General features: G+C 45.6%; 1 protein-coding gene across 1 annotated transcript in view; it reads left to right on the forward strand.

Moving 5' to 3' along the window:
• Positions 1 to 442: 442 nt before the first annotated feature.
• Cmtm7 (CKLF like MARVEL transmembrane domain containing 7) overlaps positions 443 to 13,346 on the forward strand; it is a 53,772-nt gene continuing 40,868 nt past the window's right edge. Inside the window, exon 1 of the mRNA XM_026406189.2 lies at positions 443 to 808. Within this exon, the coding sequence (XP_026261974.1) occupies positions 662 to 808 (147 nt within the window). The 5' untranslated portion in view covers positions 443 to 661. The remainder of the gene's footprint in view (positions 809 to 13,346) is intronic.

Genomic DNA, 13,346 nt, shown 5'->3' on the forward strand with positions numbered 1-13,346 from the left:
CAAGTGTATGAAGTCCAAGTTCAGCTAAAACTAATCTAACAGTGACAGAAAGCAGACCACTTGGGTTGCCTGAAGTCAGAGGAGGGTGCTGAGGAGAGGCAGCAAGAGGAAAAAAAGAAGCACGGGGAAACTTTCTGAGATGATGGGCATGTTCCATTCGTCGTTGGGTGATGGTCACACAGGTGCACACATTCATAAAACTTAATGGAGCTGCATGGTAAGGCCTGGACATTCCGCCGAGTGTAAGTTAAACTTCAGTAAAGTCTCGAAGCACACATCCGCAGCCTCAACCCACACAAAAGCCCAGGAGGCTCAGTGCCAGCTGTGACCCGGGTCTTGCCCACTTGGGAGAGGCCGCGGCCCCAGGCGTCCGGTTTCCTCCTCGCGCCAGTCCAACTTCCGTGCGTCTCTGAGCTCCGGGACCGCTGCAGCCTCCCTGGAGAGCGCCGGCCAGCTGATCCCGCGCTGGGTCCCACCACAGCTGGCCGGGGTCTCGGGCGCAGGGGTGGCGGACGAGTGCGCCCCGCCCTCCCAGCGCCGGAGACCGCCGCCAGGGCCCCGCCCCGCCCGCCCTCCCGCTCGCTCGCCTGCCTGGCCCGCCCCTCCTTATCTGGTCCCGGGTCCCGGGCCGGGGAGGCGGCCAGCGGGCTGGGGCCACGCGATGTCGCATGGATCGGGGCTCGTCCGCACCACGTGCAGCAGCGGCGGCGCGCTGGGACCCGGGGTGGGCGCGAGCCAGCCCTCGGAGGGGCTGCTGGACTCCGTCTACCCCCGCACCCAGGGGGCCCTGCTCAAAGTGGCGCAGATGGTAAGAGAGGGCGGACGCGGGGCCGGGGTCACTGCGATCGCCCGGGGAGGACTGGGCCGGGGAGCGCACGCGCCGACCGCTGGACCTGGCCAGAGTCCCCAGCCTCGAGCGGCGGGTAGGGTGGGGGCCGCGCCGCCGAAGCCGAGTCCCCGGGAAAGTTGCCGGCGCAGCCCGCGCCTAGCCCGGCCCCCAGCGGTGCCTGCCCTGCCGCCGCCCGCCCGCCCGATCTCGGGGCCCCCGGGCTCCCCAACCCCCTCTGCGGGCCTGACCCGCCTGCAGACAGAAACCTCGGCCCGAGTTCCTTGTCGCCTTCCTTCCTCTTCTCTGGGCCGCGCCGCTTCGAACCCGCGCCAGGGAGGAAAAGTCTCCCGGCCAGCGGCGCTGAGCCGGCCAAGCCCCACCTCCCCACCCGCAGCCGGCCCTTCCCTGGCCGTCGCCGCGGGGCTTCCCCGCTCCGAGAGCAGTTTGTCACCCACGATGAGGGCGCAGGGCTTTGCATTCCCTTAGGTGGTGAGGATGACCAGGGAGAATGGGGACCCTGGGACCGCCTCCGGGTCCCCTGCGCTCTCCAGCTCCAAGCAGGGCCCTGGAAGGCAGAGGATCTTTTGGGAAAGACCGGTTCTGAGGGGCTTGTCCTGTTTGGGGAAGCCAGTCTCCTGGATAGAGCCATCTGGAGCCAGGCGGGACGAAGTTGCGGGCTCTCTGAGTGACCACCGCAGCACCAGGAAGTTGCCCTATCTGTTCTCTAGTTCCCTGATCTTTTCTCCCTCCCATGTTTTTCTTTGAAAATATTTTATCTTAAACACCTTTCCGTTTGTATGATGCGTTTTGAAACTGGGTTGGGCTGTTCGCGACTCGTCCCTCACTGTAAGGAGCTCAGCAAAAACTGTAAAGAGGGGAGTGGTAGCTTTTTGAGATGTGGGAAAAGAAGTGTGGGGAGAGGTATAGGCTAATGGAACCAGAAGCTGGGGCCTGCGAAAGTGGAGCGGTCTCTCCGGAGCTGGACACAGGGTGGGAATCCTCTGTGCTTCCGTAGCTCTTATTGCAAATGCTGAATGTGTTTTTTTGGTTTTTTTTTTGGTTTTTTTTTTTTTTTTTTTTTTAAAGTGGCTCCCTGTCTGGGGAGACTAGAGGGACCTGGACTCCGTTCCTTCCTCTCTAAGACAGTGCCTAGCTAAACCCAAAATTAGGAAGTAGAGGCGTTTTAGCAACTGCCAAAAAAGGCCTGGTGCTGAGCAGTGTTGAACATTTTTATTTTTCCTTCCTTCTTTCTATTATGGAGGTGGGGAGCTGATAAGAGATTTGATCAGCTAAATGGAGCAGGCAGCCCACCTCCTCCATCCTTAAAAGAGGCTGGGGTGAGTAGACCCTTCCTGAGCTTTGGAAGTGATGAGTTTGATGGGCACGGATGGGGAGCAGAAGCTTCAGCTTTGGCCCATATGTTTGGTGGAAAAAGATGTTGGGGGGGGGGACTCCTTGTTGGTCTGGACTTTGGTAACAAAGGTAGTGGAGGTGAGAAGCTGTCATGCTGGCCCATGAGTTTGAGGAACAATGGTATTGGGGCATGAGAGACCTCCATCTCTCATTACAAATGCCTCTTGCCTGTGGCCCTTGTGCTAGGTTGCAGGTGACCATCGATGATGGAGCCTGTTCTTCAAAGAAGAGAACAAAGACTTGGACAATTATTTTATCTGGCTTCTGCTTTTCTGTGTGCTCTCTTTAAAACCATGCTACCCCTGCAGGATTGTCAGGTAGCTACAGGCTAGTTTGATCAAACCCTGTGGGGGTGAAGTTGCCCTTCCAGGGTGGTCATATTATATAATAGACCACTTAGGACTGTCTGCTGGGGCCTCCTGTCTAACTCCTTGCTGTTCTTCTCTTTTCCGGGGTTCCTATTCGGGCATTTGACATTCATTTGTCTTCATTTCTGGACAGCACTCAATTAGCCAAGTTTTAACTTTGAGGAAAGACAGAAGCAGTTAAAATAGTGCCACCCTTTGTACATTCTATCCCTGGATATCTCTCTCCCTCTCTCTCTCTCTCTCTCTCTCTCTCTCTCTCTCTCTCTCTCTCTCTTTGTACTAGGGCTTGAACCCAGAGACCTTACCACTGAGCCACATCTCCAGCCCATTTTTAAAATATTTATATATTTAATTTAAAGATAGGGTCTCCCTGAGTTGCTTAGAGCCTCCCTAAGTTGCCGAGGCTGGCTTTGAACTCACAATCTTCCTGCCTCAATCTCCAGAGCTGCTGGGATTACAGGCATGCACCACCACTCCAGGTGGGTCTCTCATTTTGACTGCAGATGTCTCAATGGCATGCAGGCCCTTTTGTCCTTGGCTTCTCTAGAAGTCGTTTCATCATGGGATGATCAACAGCCTTTCCATGTGTTTCCTGAAGAAGGAATTGCAGAGGCTGGGTCTTCAGAGAACAGCTTCCTCTACCTTGGGTGGGCCTCTTCTGAATCCTCCACTACCAGAAAGTGAAAAGAGAAGAAAATAGGAAGAAAGCAGTTCTCTAAATGACTGTGGTACTTGTCATGTCCTTTGTCCATGTATAATTCTTACAATTCTGTGGCCATGAGGGCTTCATTTCTTTCATCTTCCTTAGGAGATCAGAGACATAGTCACAGTTCTTGACTTAAAGGAACCTTAAAAAAAATAGCTGTTTTTTGAGCCCTACTATTGTTCTTGATAAAGCCCAAGGGATTGTGTACTATACACCACGTATATATCTTCTCATTAAATGTTTTTAAGAAACCTGTGGAGTCACCTCTTTGACAGATGAGGAAACGGAGGCTAAGACTTACTAAAGCCACACAGCAGTCAGCAACAGCAGTAGAGCCTACCCAGGCCTTGTTGCTTGTTAAGGGATCCAGTGAAATCAAAACCACAGTGAGATAACTTTACACTCACAAAAATGACATTAACTGAAAAAGACAGATAATAACAAATGGGAAGAATGGGGAGGATGTGAAGAAATTGGAACTCTGGGATATTGCTGATGGGAAGGTAAAGTGAGCTACATCCAGGAGATGTGAACACACGCCCAAAGACATATGTTCATATATGTTTGCGGTAGTATTATTCATTATAGTCAGAAAGTGGAAACAACACCAATGTCCATCAAATGATGAATGTATAATACCAACAATAAGGCAAGTGATACATTCATACAGTGGAAAATTATAGAGCCCCAAACAGTGGAGACTGAAGTACCAACACATGCAATTGAATGGATGACCTTTGACAACATTGTGTGCAGGTAAAAAAAAGTCAGTCACAAAAACCCACATATTATATGGTTCTACTTGTATAAACGATTGAGAATAGGCAAATTTATAGACACAAAAAAATGAATTAGAGGTTGCTTAGGGCTGGACATGGTTGGTGATAGGAAAGCAGAAGTGATTGCTAATAGGTAGGATTTTGCAGGGGCAAAATGAAAAATTTTCAAAGATTGATTATAGTCATGGTTGCACAATCATTGAACTTTATACTTTAAATGGGTAAATTGTATAGTAATTGAATTATGTCCTACTTAGCCACTAAAAAGAGATCTAGAGAGGAGATTGAGGGGGGCATAGTGCTCTACATGCAACCACAAGATGTGGGGAGCACAACTATATTAGAGGAAACCCCCTTTGAATCCCCACTACACCTACCACTAGAGGAAGGAGTGTTCACTGCAGGCCTCACAGAGTCTGGGCTGAAGGACCAGGTCTCCTGTTATCACCAAGAGGCCTGGGCTGGAAGAGACCCCCTTGGCTGGCCAGGAAGATAAAATTTAATAGTTGGTCACCTAAGGGAAGAAGGTCAGAGGCAAATCTTGACAGATGATCATGTTGGGAGTTCCCATTCACTTCTTTATACAGTATGTTTGATTTGGAGATTTCTGATATGTTGGAGGTGGTGAGAAGGAAAAAAATGTAGGAAGAAACAAGCCAGTGTTGGGTCAATTCTTTTTTTATTAATTGATGCATGATAATTGTACCTATTTGTGGGGCATAGAGTGATATTTTAATACACACATATGTGTATTGATCAAATCAGCATATCCATCACCTCAAACATTTATCTTTTTTTTTTTTTTGTACCAAGGCTAGAACCCAGGGTGCTTAACCACTGAGCAACATCCCCAGCCTTTTTTTTTAATTGATTGATTGATTGATTGAAACAGGGTCTTGCTACGTTGTTTAGGGCCTCCCTAAGTTGCTGAGGCTGGCTTTGAACTTGCAATCCTCTTGCCTCAGCCTCCCAAGCCAGTGGAATTACAGGTGTGCACTCCCATGCCTGGCTATCATTTCTTTCTGAGAGACAATTTTTAATCTTCCCACTGCAGACATTTTGAAATTGGTTTTATTTCATTGAGCATCTGCTATACTTTAACTCTATTCAAATTGTGCACAGTATATCTGTTAGCAAGGTAGACCTCTGTAGGAAAACAAAGCCTTTTTTTTTTTTGCACAATTTTTGCACAATCATAATATGGAAGGAGAATGAGGATGTAGTTCATAGGTAGCAAAGATAAAAAGCTCAGTATCTTCTAGGAAGTTCATCTATTTATTCAGCAAATATTTATTCAGCACCTACTGTGTGCTATAGAAAGAAGACTACACAAAACAGATCATCCCCTGCCCTCCTTATACTGCAATGGAGGAAGCAAACATTAATCAAATGACTATAGGCAAATGCATTCATCCCTTGGTATCTGTGGGGGTGGATTCCAGGACCCACCTCTGATACTAAAATACACAGATGCTCAAGACCCTTGATTAAAATAGTGACATAATTACTAGGAATTTCCACACATCCTCTCAGATATTTTAAATCTTACTTATAATATCTAATACAATGCAAATGCTATGTAAATAGTTCTAGGTATTGTCTAGGGAATAATGACAAGAAAAAAATTAGTTCATGTTCAGTATAGTTGAGACCAGGTACCCCTTGTAATTACAAGCTGGGACAAAAGTTGGAGAGGAGAGCTGCTCTCTACTCAGTGGGTAGAGAGTATTTCTAGGAGTCCAGGAAATACTTTTCTGAGGAAGGGATATTTGATGTGAATTTGAGGAAACAGCATTACAAGAAGAAGAAAGCGTGGACAGTGGTCCTGAGTCTGGAGGAAGGAGTATGGTGTCAGATTGGATGAACCTGGAGAAGTATGCAGAGATCAGACCCTGGGTCTGCCAGATCATGGTGAAGATACTGTTCTTACTCTATGAAAATCTTGATGTAGTTCTCAATCAGTGGTTGTACTGCCCCCTAGAGGTCATTGTGGAATTCTATGGAAACTTTTTGGTTGTCACAGGAATATTAGGGTCATGTTACATATACATGTTATTAATTTCAGGAGAGTAGTTGAATACTGCAAAATATTTTGTTTTCTAAAAATTTCTTTTGTCTGAAATAAGATTAAAAGAAATTACTCAGTTTGGATGGCACCTTGGATGTGAGTCTGGGGAGAGAGTATACAAAGTTTTCTGACAGAAAGGTGAGTCCTAAAGACACTGAAGTCAGGGCAATTCTGGTCTTCATTTTAGGAATTCACAGTACAGGTACCAAATGGAATTATATCATGAGGGATCTCAGCCTCTGGTGTAGCTGTGAATAGACCTGCGAGTGGAAAATGGCCTAATATAACCCAGAATGGGCCCACCCCTTTGTGTTCTGACTTAACTCTATATGGTAGAGGGTGGAGGGGCTCTGGCTTGGTTTAGGCTATGGTTTGGCTGTCATTTTTCCCCCAAAGATTCATGTGCTGGAAGTTTGGTCCTCAGTTTGGCAATGGGAGGTGGTGGGCCTTAGATATGAGGGGTCATGTCCTCAGAAGGTTTATGGGGTCCCAGCCTCAGTTTCCTTTATTGAGATGTGACTTCTTCCTCTTGCACACACTCTACTATGCACCTTGGGGCCCTTGCCAGAGCCTGCACTATGTTGTTTGGACTTTCATCCTCCAAAAACTAATTAAGCCTCTTCTTTTTAAAGTTAGCCTGCCTTCAGTATTTTATTATAGTAATGAAAAATGCACTAATATAGTTCCTAAGTGTGATCTGCACATCCATGTCCTACCTCCTGGAATATAGAGCGTTCATTGAAGAAAAGAACCTCACTGCCAAGGTTCTTTGGCCCCCAACCCAATCCTGAATCCAAAAACAAGAAACACTTTCTGCCAATGGCCAAATAAAAAATAAAAATAGAAGCTGGGGTTGTAGCTTAGTGGTGGAATGGTTGCCTCGCACATGTGAGGCAGTGGGTTCAATCCTCAGCACCGCATAAAAAAAAGTAGATGAATAAATACATAAAGGTATTGTGTCCATCTACAACTAAAAATATGGACACAGTACCTTACTTCCCCAACCCCAAATTAATATTTAAAGTAACTTTAGGGGCTGTAATTATGGCTCAGTACTAGAGTGCTTGCCTGGCATGTGTAAGGCACTGGGTTCGATCCTCAGCACCATCTAAAAATAAATAGATAAGACAAAGGTATTGTGTCCATCTACAACTAAAAAAATTTAAAAAAAAATAAAGTAACTATAGTATTTTATATTGGATACATGTAATCTTGTTTTTAATTAGGATGATGCTATACATGTTTTATAAGATGTTTATTTTTGCTTGATGTGTAATGAGTATTTTCTCCTATTACATGGTGTTCACCTGCAGTTTGATTTTTAGCAATATTGTCTGTACAATCATGTGGGTTCCATGGTTTATGCGACACCCCAGCCTCTGTGGCTCAGGAGCAGCCAGTTCAGCTCATGTACAAACAAGGCTGTGATGAATTTCCTCATTGAGAAGTTCTGGTGTACAAACCTGTAAATACTTCCTCTGGATAAATGGCATTGACCTTTTTGCTGAGAGAAAAATGAAGTGCTTCTTGCCTTTCTGAGGTGGTTGGCATTAAACAATTTTCTAGGCTATAATGTCTACAAATCAGTGGATGTTCCTTTATCATCCAGGAAACTCAAGGAGCCAAGTGTGATAGTAATAATAATTTTAAATTATAATAGTATTTTTGGTGTCTGATGATTTGGGAAAAGAATAAAGACAGAGACTAGAAAATTCAGTCCGGTTTTTAAATACATTTTGTATTATGTAATGTCAATAGCATCTGCAGATATTTGAAGGATGATGGTACCACACAGGCGGAAGACCTTAGATAGGCAGGCTACAGATCAAAAAGGCTTTTGTTATCACTGGTGAGAATTACCCTCCTGGGCACCGCAAATGACCACCTGCTGCAAATGACCACCAGTTGGGAACCACTGGCCAGAGGTGATTTGATACTGATGAATACAGTCCGGGAGGGTCCACCAGGTTGCAGGATCCTAAGTGGAGGCGAGGGGGAGACCCCCTGTGAGCCTGGAGAGTTCCACAGGTTTTCTGGCACTGTAATGGGCACCAGAGAGACTCTCCCGTGCCTGGCATGGGGGATTCTGTGTGTGAGCTAATATTTATTTAAATTCTTGTTTCAGGGAAGGCCTCCTTTCTCCCCCTCCTCCCAGCCCTGGCGCTTCCAGTTCAGCCCACTGGACATCCATCTGTTTCCTCCCCTGCCATCTGCCCCGCCATGCTGTGCAGCGCTGCCCCAGCCTGCATCCCTGGAAGTCTCCCGGTGACCCGCCGGCCGCCACATGCCGGCTTTCATTGTCACCAGTTTGGCTCAGAGGTTTCCTCGCTGGCGGCTCACTCCCTGGCATTCCTCCCTGGGGCCTGTTGTGACTCCGGGGCGCCGCGGGGGGCCTGGCTCCGAGCCGGGAGGGCGCTGGCTGGCTGCTCTGCCGCCCGGGGGCGTCTGAGCGGAAAGGATGGGACGGAATAGCTCCCGCTCCCCACGCCCTGCTCCCAGCGGAAACCACGGCGACTCCTGCGGGATAGTTAGGATAGATGGATGGATAAAGAGAAAGCAATTGTCCCTGAAACAGGAATTACTCTGAAAGTGTTTTTTTTTTTCTTTTTTTCTTTTTTTTTTTTTTTAACATGGAGAAAATAAAGTTTCTTCCAAAGGTAACAGGAAAAAGAGACTATTTAAATCAGTTTTGGGTACGGAGTAAATTGGAACTTTCTGGACAGCAGAGAGAAATACTAGCTATAGCATAACCTCAATTTATTTGTATTCCCTTCTTTCATTTATATTTTCTTTATCTCTCCCTCCCCCAGAAGGCAATCACAACTCTAAATATTATTCATGATGGTCTTTTTTTTTTTTAAAAAAAAATATTTCTCTTTTAAATTAGAAACTAGGGCTGGGGTTGTGGCTCAGCGGTAGAGCGCTCGTCTCCCACGTGCGAGACCCTGGGTTCCATCCTCAGCACCATATACAAAAATAATCAAGTGAAATAAAGGTGTTGTGTCCAACTACAACTAAAAAACAAATCTTAAAAAAAATAGAAACTAAATAATAGCTATCCCCACTCCTTCCACCCTTTTTCTTTCTTTCTTTCTTTCTTTTTTTTTTTGATACCAGGGATTGAGTCTAGGCGCGCTTAACCACTGAACCACATCCTCAGACCACCCACTTTTTTTTTTGAAACAGGGTTGGGCACTATATTTTACATGGGTTGATTTTCATGATATTACACGATGGGTCCTACCAAACCCCTAATTTACAGACTAGGAATTTGAGGCACAGAGAGCTTAGGTGATTTATCCAAGGCAAATCTTGGTTCAAAACTTGGTTTTGAACCAGATGGTTGGGGTCTAGAACTTGAGCTCTTTTTGTTTCTGTTTTGCAGCACTAGAGATTAAACCCAGGGCTATCTGCCTGGCCTTAGAACTTGAGCTCTTAAAAGGTCAAGTAGGGTCTTCCCCTCCACCCCATGATGAATTGCTCTGTGAAATTTGCCAAATCATTAAACATTAGAAAAATGATGTCGTGGGACTGAGGTTGTGGCTCAGCAGTAGAGCACTTGCCTAGCACGTTCGAGGCCCTGGGTTCAATCCTCAGTACCACATAAAAGTAAATAAGCAAAATAAATGTATTGTGTACAAATAAAAAATAAATATTAAAAAAAAGAGAAAATGATGTCATGATACTGCATTCAAGTCTACCATAACTGACTGTGGTCCACAGAAATGGGCAAGCTGTGGTCCATCTAGCAGGAGGTGCTATGAGACATGGCAGCAGGTGCTATGATGGCCTGGCCTTTGGCCAGAGATGAAGTCATCTGGAATGTGGAAAAACCCTCCCTGGGGTGCTGAACAGACAGAATGTGCCTTGTGTTTTAGAAAGCATTTTCACAGGATACCCGCCATTATCATTCTTGCTTTTTGAGTTGTAAGTTCCTCCAGGAAGGGTTGGGAAGAGAGAGAGAGTCCAGAAGGGTAGAAAAGATTTAAGTTCCTGTTCTATGTCAGGCATCGTCACTTGAAGTTTTCCTCTTTAACCCTTCTAATCTCTCTCTCTCTGTCTCTCTCTGTCTCTCTCTGTCTCTCTCTGTCTCTGTCTCTCTCTCTCTCTCTCTCTCTCTCTGTGTGTGTGTGTGTGTGTGTGTGTGTGTGTGTGTATTATTTTCCCATTCTTTTGGTTGACCAGAAGCTGCAAAGTAACTTTGTAACTTGCCCAAAGTTAAAAAAAAAAAAAAAATCTGTTAAACTCTGTCTGTGCCTTTGAATCCAGGGCCAGTCAGGTCACCTTCTCCCACAGGGCATGCTACTTCTCCATGTGTAGTGAACAGACTCCCAGCCTAGCCCATTGTGGCAAGCACCCCAGGGTGATGCCCTGTGCGTCCCCCATGATGTAAGTCCATTCTCTTGATTGTGGCTGGAATCTCTTACTTTATTCTAAACCATGTAAGATGGCAAAGGTGATGGGATGTCAATCTCTCATATGTTACATCAGATGCCAAGGTGAAGCCTTGTTACAGATGTAATTAAGATTCCCAATCAGTTGATTCTGAGTTAATCCAAAGCTGCTTTTTCCCCCAAGTGGGCCTGACTTCATCAGGCAAAAGTTTTTTAAAATACTGTGTCCTCTCCAAGGGAGGGCTCTGAAGAAGGAAACTGCCTTATTAGGAGGTGCTGGTACAGAGTCCTCATAGTGAGCACTAATGGGTGGTGACTAGGAGCTAAAAGCAGCCACCAGCTCACAGCCAGCAAGAAAGCAAGGACCTTGGCTACAGCTGCAAAGAGCTGAATTCTGCCAATACCCATGTGAACTTGGAAGAGAATTCCAAGCATCCGATGAGACCGCAGCCCAGCCAGCATCTTGACTGCAGCCTTCAAGATCCTGTAGCAGAGAACTTTTGCCCCTCTGAGATGTCTGTTGTTTTAGCTCCTAAGTTTGTGGTCATTTATCGACTGCTTCTGTAGATAACTGACCCATTCACAGAAGCCTGTGTATCCCACATCAGAGTGCCTGTGGGTGTTCCCTACCAAAGGAAGATGGGAGCAACACTAGTGCAGGAGGCAAGAAGCTACAGTGGCTATCTGTATAACTGGGCTGTGGTCATGGCATTGGATTTCTGTGGAGTAGATCCATTTCTTGAGTTTTGATCTGGGCATTGTGTGGAATACTTTAATGCAAGAGCTCATCCATCATCGTAACAACCCTATGAAGTGTTAGTATATATTTCCATTTTATAGATGAGGAAACTGATGAGTGGAGCTTAAATATCTTGTCTGCAGTCACTCAGCTGTAAAATCTGATTCCATTTCCCAGCTGTCAGTCTCTCCTCGCGTGGGTCCAGTCTAAAAAGTGTTAAAATTTCTGAACCAAACAGTAACCATGATTTTGCATTGTTGAGGTTATATTTGATCTTTTGAAATAGATAACATTTACGTGACCAAGATTCAGAAAGTAACCCAAATCCCCCAATTCCCATTTTCCCTCCCTGGAGGCTGCTGGAGGCTCCCTGTGATGCTGGTTTCTTATATGACTATCAGAAGTTATTCATAAAGAGTGTCCTCTTTCTTCTTTCCCTGCATTGAAGCTGCATTGTGTTCCAGAGAATGGGTTTACTATGATAAGTTTAACCAGTCTCCTATTGGCAGACATTTGGTTATTCCCATTTTTGTCATCTAATGGAGCTATAGTGGCTGCTTTTGTACATATCATAGTTTTGTGTGTATACAAGAAACTTCTTAAAGGAAAATTCCTGGACCAAATGCTACGTGCCCTTAGAAACTTTTTGCATCTGCCCTGAAACTCAGATTCTAGAACATCACCTTTTGATCTTCCCCCTGAGGGTTTCAGGGGTCTTCCATGTCCTTTGTCATTGCAAAGGACTCTAGTTTGCGTTCCAATGTGTTTGGAGATCCATTTTTCTAATAATGCCACTTTTATTTAAGATATTAGAACCAGAAAAATGTAGGGGACAAGGAGACCTGTGTGGCCAGCGTTTTTCTTAGAATTTCTCCATCACAATGAGAGTTGGAAGAACAGAGTGGAGGAGGAGAATGAGCAGCTAGTTTATTGAGTGAGGAAAGGAAGCCAGGGCAGAGTAGCTAGACAGAGGTGAGTTTCTGAAACCTAGCCTCAGCTAGATCTTACTGGGAACTCTGGAGAATTAGGTGCACCACCGAGATTGTCATTTGAAGCAAGAAGCTGGGCCTTTAGACTCTCTTCATTGGCCATAGGTCAGGAATGAGGGTGGATGAACTTCCCAAGAACCCATGAGCCAGACAGCTCCTATCATCCAAGGGAAATCGTTTGCAGAAGGATGCAGGGGGAAGAGTTAGCACAGCACCTCAGCAGCTGGGGATAGATGCTCTGACCTGGCAAAGACAGCCCTGGGGATCTGGGCAGCAGTCACAGCTTGTGTGTTGGAATCATCTCCAATCAAACTGATCTCTGCTGAGCCTCTAAGCTGATACTCTTTGTAGGCATGCAAACCTGACTGCATTTTCCTCCTACCTGCAATCCTGACCCGTCTATATTCTCCCTAAGTGTCCCTCTGGATCTTCAGTCCCAGGCAGCTGCCTGATAGACCTTTCAGGACTTTTTTTGGTATTACTTTTTGCTGTCTACTTAAAGAGTTGTGTTATTTTTTTTTCAACTTTAATCTGAAACAGGAAGAGAAAAACATCAATGTTTACTGAATGAAAAATACCATTCAATAGGTAGGAAAGTTATTTCCGTTACCCTTTAAAGGAGAAATGCAAGCAATGACATGGTAATATAAATAACTGTATCAGTTTTAACTCCTTGGAAGGATCTAAGTGTGTAGCCACAGACAAATTTTCCTGGAAAGCAGATATTTGATTTCCGGCATGGGGACCTTATTGACACCTACTCTTGTGGGTTTCACTTGCAAAGGTAAAAGAGGCACCACAGACTCCCATATTGATAACGTGGTGTTGGTTTTACAAGGGCTCCTCCTATTATCGAACAGTACATCCTGTTTTCTGGCTGCCACTCTGGGCAGAGGAAAGAACTCTAACATAGCACACATCCCCTAGGCCCAAAGGGGGTCTCCTTGCTGACAGTTGGTCTACCGACCCAGTTCACACCCAGTTCATTATGACATCAATTCCTGTTTTGAGAGAGCTGATTGCTACTTTAACTTACTCTGGTTAAAGAATGAAAAATCACT

This window comes from Urocitellus parryii, chromosome 3, assembly GCF_045843805.1.
Source record: "Urocitellus parryii isolate mUroPar1 chromosome 3, mUroPar1.hap1, whole genome shotgun sequence".
NCBI classification, from domain to species: Eukaryota; Metazoa; Chordata; class Mammalia; order Rodentia; family Sciuridae; genus Urocitellus; species Urocitellus parryii.